Raw genomic sequence first — 8,887 nt, forward strand, 5'->3', positions numbered from 1 at the left:
ATGCCTCATTTCCTGGCATATATGCCAAAACCTTTACGTCTCTGTTTTACGTGTTACCCAGTGTGTTATGTTTTCTCTCACCAGATGTAGCAAGTCTCCTTCGATCCAGTGTTTCCAGCCACGATTTTCCTTCTCCCCTCTCTGAACACATATCAGCTTATCCCCATCCCAGGTAACCAGTGTCTGTTATTTCACCACATGCAAACAGTGTGCAGTACATATATGCTTGATTTTAGTCACTATTGTTATATCATTAAGAGTGCTGTCCTCATTTTATTCAGTGAAAAATATAAAAGAATTCAGAAAACAGTCCCACCTGGACCTTTCTGCTGTCCAGGCCTTTTGTGTACTCTTCAAACTCCTCCCCCACAGTGAAGTTGACCTCATAGTTTCTGAAGGTGCTCAGCGTCTTTGTTTCAAATTTGTCTCCATTCTGGACGATCACCTTTGTCTGATGCAGGTGGGAAGCTATCTTTCTGGTGGCAAAGTCGATGTCTGCAAGCATGTAAAGAACAAATAATGTGGTTTAATGCTTTCAATAGTAAACCAGTCAGTTTGGTTGATGTTTTATGGAATTGGAAAGAATTTTCTCATCCTGGTTTGGCGTGTAGTTTTTTTTTTGTTTGTTTTTTTAGAAGGCACACATCTGCAATCACACCTGACACCACAGGAAAAGAGCCTCCTGCTGCTGGTCCTCTTGACAGTTTCATTTACCCTTTAAAAATGACCTTCCTCCATGTTAGAATAGGCCTAAATGAGTTCCCCCCGCCCCATTCAATGGTTGGTCCTGCCAAAGAGAACCACCCATCTTGACAGTTGAGATATTCATATCCAATTTATCCTAAAGTGAAAATTGAATTTCTTCCCATCACTCTTATAGATGAGGCCTCTATACTTACCCATCTAAATGATATTTTTGACCCATTTCCATGAGATTGTCATTTTCCTAATCACTCAGTGGAAATGAGGTAAAGGCATTCAGGATTTCCCGGATTTTGCGTGAGCTGACTGTAACTGGGTTGTTTTATGAATTGCAAATAGAGCTGTGAATAATGAAAGTGTTTCTGAGCCTGATCAATGATGCGTCAAAGGAGAGCTGAACCAAGTGCTGGGCTGTCGCTTTTTTTATTTCTAAGTGATGAGCTGGTCTGCTGCCTGATCCAGGGTTGGAATCTGTCTTCCTTTTCAGTGGATCGGGAGGATGAAAATGCAGAAAGGAGTGAATCAATATTTATTTGGCACTGTAACAGATGGCAACCGTTCATAGAGTGGAGGTTAACTTGGCCTGACAGAAGCTCAATGAGGAAATGAAGCAGTGCCACAGAATTCCTCTTTTTCTTTTCTCTCTCCCTCACTCACACATCGGCTCTCTCACTTTGTCACACTCACTGTCAGGCCCCTTCCTTTTTGGTTGCATCTCCCTGTTTTGAATAAGGATTACAAGTCACATCCTCGCCCAATGCCATTATGCATTAAACTGGCAGTATAAATGCAACTTACCAAGGGCCTTCATGAGTTCCTCAAAGTTGTCATTTTTCACCATCTCCCAGCGTCCATTGTAGTCTGCAGGCATTTTTGACTGGTGTATGAGTGGAGCTAGGAGTTTGCCTTTATGTTTGTTTTTCACACCACAGAGAGACAGTTCAAGGGCCCAGCCCTTTATATACACCGCATTTATGGGTGTGTAGGTGTGTGTGCCTGTGTGTGTGTGTGTTTGTGTGACAATCAAAGGACAGGGTTCGCCTGATAAATCCCTCAGGGAAGTGTATATGTGATATAAAGTTCAGACTTACATGGTGCAATGTAAATACACTCCTTCACTACTGTGAGTATGTTTCATTAAAAACAATGTCATATTGCCTGCAGTCAGGTGTAGTTTCTGTTCATTAAATGTGTCGACAGTTATGCTAGGACTGACTTTATCAGCAAGAGCATGTGTGCATGTATAGCAATGCTTCCAAGTGAGTGAATGCTCAGTGTTTATTCAAAGTTCCTGCTTGGTTTGTATCAAGGTGATAGCTTTACCACGAGACCACAGTTCATCATCGATGTCAAATGTAAACTTGATCTTAAACTGCCACCTCATACATACTTCTTCCTGTTGTTTTTATCCAAAATCAACAGAGACTGACTCACAGTAGAGGCCATAATCAATACTTTTTGCTCTCTGGATCATTTTTAGAAGACCTGAAGTGCTTTCAAACAGCATATAGCAATAAAAAAAAAAAAGTAGCTGTGGTCATGACATGGTTTCACAGCTGCAGCAGCACTACAGTACCCTGTCTACACTGTGATATTAATTTGATCTCACGATGATGTGGTTGTATGTGGAGGGTCAAAGATGAGGCTGGCAGTGTGTGTCATGGTTTATCAGAGCTGATAAAGTCGGGTCTAAGGAACATTTATCTTTCAGTTACAATGACCTGATTGTGATGTCCACGTGCACTCTTTAACCTCATGTTTACAAGGTAATAACAATGACCAACAATGGTTGCAAAATGTTCATACATACAAATAGTGTGCATATATTAAGTAACTCCTAGTTACAACAAGTATGGAATTGTAAAAAAAAAAAACAGAACAAAGCTAAGCCTGCACAAATAGATATTTTATATCAACAACAGAAAAAAAAAATCCTATGTGTAATGTGTCACTTGTGGTAATGAACCCAAAAATAATCACCAGACTAAAACTGAAAACGTGCTATATGTTCTTTGTAGGCGTGGACAGTGTTGTGTTTGGCTAACTTATACACACACAGGACTATGTGTGTCTTCACTCTGTAAAGATACTGAGTGTAATGCACAGTGTGGTGGTTTGCTCTCCAAAAGAGATGGCCGAAGAGATTAATTGTAATTAATTGTATTTTCTATTGCAAAGAATCGACATTCAGCTGAATAAGATACTAAATTTTGTTTAATATTGAATGTCAGTGGGACAAATAACTCACTGTCCATCACCTGTGTTAGGTACTGATCCTACTACTGCTGCAAGTGCCTCTGTCAAATGGAGTCTTAGGTGTTTTATAGTACTTATAGTACTTTTTAAACTTTACAATTTGTGTACTTTATAGTTTATACTTTGTACTAGACACTTTAGATACTTTATGCCTTAATTGGTTTGTTGCATGCTATTAGAGTTCAGGGGGCTTTTGGTACCTTAATTAACTGTCCTTGCTCTTCTTTCTAATTTTAAGTGCCTTTGCATAATGTTTGATTTTTGCTTCTACTGTCTGTAATCCGCTGGATGCCTTGAATTTCCCTCAGGATCAATAAAGTATTTATCTATCTATCAAAGTAGTTGGTGTTTTCATATTGTAGAATAAGAGAGACAAACTTCAACATATTTTCTCAATCAGTTTGTTACCACAAGTAATGGGGTGAATGCACAATCTTCTGTCAAAGTTAGAACAGTTTTGATTACCTTTTCTTTTCAGGGCTTATCTCATGTGGAAGTATTCCACATGAGATACTTCATGTGTGCATACTTCCCTGAACCAGTCAGGTGTAGCAGTGTTTGAACTGAAACGTAATGACAGTTGTGGTGTTGTTTGCTTATGTTGCCTGAGTTGTCATTCAGCCCTGATTAAACCACAATCACCTCATTCATATTATTAAAAAAACAAAAAACAAATAAACAGTCATTCATCATCAAATCACTGTTAGTGTAGAGAAAACTCAAATGATGATATCCTGATTTATTTTTCAAGCTTCAGCTTCAGCTCAACTTCAGGTTTGCATGAACCATTTTTTTAAATTTCACCACACAGGGGCAGTGTTGCTACATATAAGTCAAAACTCCTTATGAACAGAGCGAGTCATATCCTGTTCTCTGTGCAAAACACTGCCATGATTTATTGTGATCAAAGTTACAATGACACAGAGCCATCTGCTAACTGAGAGCCTGACTTGGTAGGAATCTGTTGCTGTGTTGCTTTCGTCAGGTGAATTGCAATTGATTGTAATTTGTCAGAACAGGTTAAAGAGTGGCAACAATTGGTTTGCAGTAGATGTCAAGATGAAGAAGATGGAGACTGAATTTTAAACTGTACTTAGTGATTTAGAGAAGTAATTATTTAACAAAGAGAGACTACATCCAGTTGCGCATGCACATGTCCTTGCATTCATATACACAGCATCTCACAAAATTAAGCAAATGTAATTAGGGTAGTTTTAATAATACAGGAGAGTGTATTAATTTTAAATTGTAGAATAAGAGAGACAGAAACTTTAACATATTTTCATTTCTCAGCTGAATGCCCAACTAGAGCATGGATCAGGCCACATACTGTATTTCTGTCCAAACCCAACCCCTGTCTGAAAGTGTGGCATCTGAATCCCAACAAGCTTATAGTATTTAATGTCTAAACCCAACCTGAGCCTGACAGTTTAGTTTGTAAGGTGTTTTCCCCCTTATTCTTAAATGAAACAGACATTTGAGTGTTCCTGCTGTCTAACCTAAAGTTGGACCTACGTGTCCTAACCTGACGCAGATCTTCGGCTACCAACGGTTCCCATCAGGCTCTTTTTGGGTATCCACACTCTAACCTCAACCCTTCCCCTGACCCTAAACCTAATTCTACCTTAAACCAAATCTTAACCCTCAAACTGCTCGCTGAACTTGTGCGAAACAATGACTGACCAAAACGTCCTCACTCCCATGGTGTAAGACTGGCCCTCACAATGTACTACCAAAGAAATGCTCACACACACCAAGTTTCTGTCACTTCCAGAGACGCTACATTGACTTATTTTGTGGAGACTAAGTCTAGCTTTAACCTACACCTAACCATACCAGACCTTCAACTGACTTGCCACTCCAAAATGTAATAATTTACATTTCAGGAGCTTGATTTTTGTCCCCATAAGTATGTCAAGTCCCCACAGCGTGGCTGTTTAAACAGATTTATGTCCCCACAACATGAATAATACCAGCCTGCCCTGCACTGACATTTTGTCTGTAAATGAAATGTGTTTCAACATATTCTCACAACTTGGCTACATTTCACATTCTCTAGCATATGTTCTCTATCAACAACAGCAGGTGTGTGTACTGTATGCTCATACACACGGCATCTCATTTTAAACACACGTCATATACTGTTGTTGACAGGCTGCAAAGTAATCCTGCATTTCTGTTTCCTGTGACTCTTCATTTCACAAATCTCCCTTCAGAGTTGTGTTCCTTATCCTGTATCTCAGTCTAATCTTTTATCAGTAGCATATTGTGCCTTGCTTGCTGTGTAACTCTCCACAATACCGTTTCAATATTCAGTGATTCAGTTTAATTTACTTCATTAGCGTAGCATTCAAAGCAGTGCATGTCATTACATTCCCATGCATCTCCCCCATCTGGCCCCTCATCTATCCCATCTCCTCCCGCTCACTGTTGTTTCACAACATCAAAGGTTAGATTAATCACAATCCTCAGTGGAGACAAATGACTGAGAGTCGGCTCTTTGATATGAAACTATAGTCATGGATTTCAGCAGTGAGTAGATTTATATTTGTAATATATTTTCATGCCACCCATGGACTCTAAAAGTGCACCATCTTGCTGTGTGCTTTGATGTCCCTGTGAGAATTGAAAGGGCCTCAGTGTTTCCACACAATAGAATAATTTTTTGCTTTTATCTGCCTTATGAAAGCCTTTCTGAAAAAATAAATAAATAAAGCTCAACAATGGTGTTATACTCTATGCGTCAGTACAAAATGTAGCCATGTTAGAAAAGATTTCACATACAGAAAGAATTCATGCCTGCACACACATATATGCAGAAAATTACTATGTCGAACTCAAACTCCTTTGCAGTTTCATACAGTGGAGGAGAGAGCCAGTTTATTTTTATAGCTTCTACACACACAAACAGTGTGGAGGCCTCCTGTGGAGGCCCATTCAGATGCCACAGACACATTCTCAAAGCAAGATACCTGTGGAGGCATATGTTATGTCAAGGTCACCCTCTATGTAGCTTTGTGCTGCTTCAATCAAATCCCTCCATGTCCTCTGCATTTGTATTCTATTATGAATGTGCGCATGTACTGAACATGCTTTGCCTGTGGTTGTTTGTCCATTGCTAAATGCTTAGTCTGTCTGACCATCACCATTCCCCTGCTTTGATCCAATCCTATGCCAGTCTGCTCCCAGGGCTCATTCTTCTCACCATTTTTAAGAAGCATAAATCAAACCTCATTTTCCAGTTCTGTGTGTTGGGGGGGTGTTCTGAGTGTTCTCCCGTTGGGGGAACTCTTGTGATCCTGACCTCCACCTGTTCATGTGGCATTTCCGCATCCACACTGAGAAAGAAGCATCCAGAAAATAATAGAAAGAAAACAAACTGTAAGCTGTCTGTCGTCCTTTTTCTTTCTTTTTTTGACTTTTTCCCTCAGGAAGTTTGAGCTGGAAAGTAGAGAGGGGAAGAAGGGGATGACAGTGCTAAATATTTCATGTTTTCCTCTTGGTAATTCTGTACGGTTAGAATGAAACCGCATTTTCCACAGAAACATGAGCAACTGTGGGACTGATTGCGGGCGCCTCGGACGTTCTGTATTTCTCTCTATTTTTTGCTTCTCTGCTCCAAAATAAGCCTGGATGGTGATGCATTATGCATGGCACTTCCTAGCTGGAAAGGGCTGTGGGTCCTAAGGGATCAGCCAGGGAAAGGGTGTCCTGATTCACATTCTACAGTGTAGATCTGGGCAAGTCAAAGAAAGGAGGTGGAAGAAAAAGATTAGTTTTCCCACTACTCACTCCTCCGTTTTTTGTTAGTGGTCCAGATTACTGTAATACTCCTGCAAGCTGTTGTTTTTTCTGGGTTTCCTATGAATCACACAGGCCAAATGTGCATGCACAATTTTATTTTTATCTAATTTAGTATTAACTGAATTTATCTTGTCTTCCAATATCTACATTTTTATGTGAGCATATCTACATATAACTGTATAATTACAGTCTAAATTATATGGTATTTATATGGCATTTTCTGCCTTTTTTTTTGCCTTTTTCGTCTCATTTTATGAGTTGCCACCTACCCGTGTGCCATAATCTAGAAGCCTCTAACTTGAAGAGAAAGACCAGGTGGTTCCTCGAGGAGTCATAATCCAGGTTCCCATCCAAATGTAGCACAACTTTTAAAAGGAAAGGCAAATTAATGTGCATTTCTATCCACCACTGTTTTGTACATATTAGGACTTGCCTCACTGAAATAAACTGCTGCTGGTGGTACTTTCAGTTGGGTACCATTAAACTGCTGCAGAAGAAGAGGGCAGTATGAGACGGCATAATTAAAAAAGCCCCAGTCATATCTGGAAACATAATTATAAAACTATGTTGGAAAACATTATGGAAATATGGTATTTCTGTTTGCTTCTTTTACCAATATGAGGAACATTATAATATCTTCACTACTGTAATGATGTTTTCTTCTGCCACTATGTTTTGTTTTTTTTTTCTCTGTGTGTATGGTATGATTTCTAATGCACTTTGTCATATTTAAGTTTTTAAACATTTCATTTTTTTCTACCTCAACCAGTATTTTTTTTTTTTTCAAAATAAATTTATAGCATTTCCACTATGTTTTTTTAATGCACAACCTGAAAATGCACTTGAAAACTTTTAGATTTTTTCATAGAGTTCAAGGTCAGTGATAATACATCGGAGCATTAAAGAAATTTTGGTGTAGTTTCTGTTTACTGTAAATCATGTTTTCAGTAGTAATCACAGTTTTCAATAACTAATACATTTCTTTATTTAAAGCCAAATAAGCAACAAAATAAATAAGAAAAAAGAATCAGGCAAGCTGCTTTGTGCGACAGTATGGTGCAGAGAGAGAGAGAGAGTGGGAATGGCAGCCGACCTGTCCTACGAGATGCAGCCAGATTTGTGTTGAACAAATTTTTCAAGCCCTTTCTATCGCTCTAGTTGTGCCGGATTCAGCGGGGAGCAGAGGGGAAGAGAGATGAGGAGCTGTTGGTGCAAATGAAAGCCTGTTCTACTGAGACAGTCGGTTGCCAGTCCATCTGGGTAGCAATGGAAAGTGCTCCAGTTGTCTCAAACATTCTGTGTTACTGTCTGTGCCCCTCTATAGCAAAAACCGATGGAGATAGAAGGGAGGAGGGAAAAAGGAAAGGAATATAAGGAAACACAGGTAAGAAAGAAGAAACACAAAAATTAATTAAAGGTGGGAAAGAAGGAAAGAAAATAAAGGAAATGGCAGATTGTTAATTTGCTTTTAATCCTCACTTCAAGCATGTGAACATTGTCAGTGCCTCTGATGTGCGGTGTGGGAGCGGAATGACGAAACTCTGTTCCAGGTTCACAGCTAATTTCTTTTAGTTATTTGGCCTTTCTGCTTGTGAAGCTTTCAATCTTGGAGGCCTTCAGGGGGTCCAGATTATCTCTTTCGTTTGGAGAAAATGAGCTGAGCTGGAAGCTACATTACCTCCCCTGCCTTATGTGAGCTCATTTTCCCACACCACCATTAGCTCACTGAAGTCATTTGGAGATGCACAGTGGAGTATTTCCATGTAGATCAGTGTCTGGCATTCCTTCAAGAGAACTGTCTGTGTGACAATTTACACCTCAGGCTTGTGTTCTGCACCAGGGTGGATATACAAGGGAGATTCAGAGTATGGCTTTCAGATTCAAACAAGTTTTCAATCATCACTGCACCAAATTCACACTTGAGCTTGGGTGATACAAGACAAGTAGCATTATGTAAAGAACAGGTTGTGATTAATGCAGAGTTATTGGTTTAATTGTACCAGATCTTTGGCATCATGGTTCCAGTAATAAACACATATTTAAGTTTATGTTTTTGTCTTGATTTGGTTAGGTGTAGGCACAAAAACAAGATTTAGATTTAAGGGAAAGATCATTGTTAGATCAC

At 39.3% G+C, this 8,887-nt stretch overlaps 1 protein-coding gene and 1 long non-coding RNA gene across 2 annotated transcripts in view; one reads left to right on the plus strand and one right to left on the minus strand.

Annotated features, from left to right (window-relative positions):
- The window catches only part of LOC109951984 (uncharacterized), a 17,847-nt gene extending 17,684 nt beyond the window's left edge, over positions 1 to 163 (plus strand). Inside the window, exon 5 of the long non-coding RNA XR_002273689.1 lies at positions 85 to 163. This is a non-coding gene — a long non-coding RNA (uncharacterized LOC109951984). The remainder of the gene's footprint in view (positions 1 to 84) is intronic.
- rbp2a (retinol binding protein 2a, cellular) overlaps positions 1 to 2,849 on the minus strand; it is a 4,205-nt gene extending 1,356 nt beyond the window's left edge. The window contains exons 1-3 of the mRNA XM_020586773.1: positions 1,501 to 2,849; positions 317 to 495; positions 82 to 183 (exon numbers count right to left, since the gene is read on the minus strand). Coding sequence (XP_020442429.1) covers positions 82 to 183; positions 317 to 495; positions 1,501 to 1,573 — 354 coding nt within the window. The 5' untranslated portion in view covers positions 1,574 to 2,849. The remainder of the gene's footprint in view (positions 1 to 81; positions 184 to 316; positions 496 to 1,500) is intronic.
- Positions 2,850 to 8,887: the final 6,038 nt, after the last annotated feature.

Source organism: Monopterus albus, unplaced genomic scaffold (genome assembly GCF_001952655.1).
Source record: "Monopterus albus unplaced genomic scaffold, M_albus_1.0 scaffold8.1, whole genome shotgun sequence".
In the NCBI taxonomy this organism is placed as follows: domain Eukaryota; kingdom Metazoa; phylum Chordata; class Actinopteri; order Synbranchiformes; family Synbranchidae; genus Monopterus; species Monopterus albus.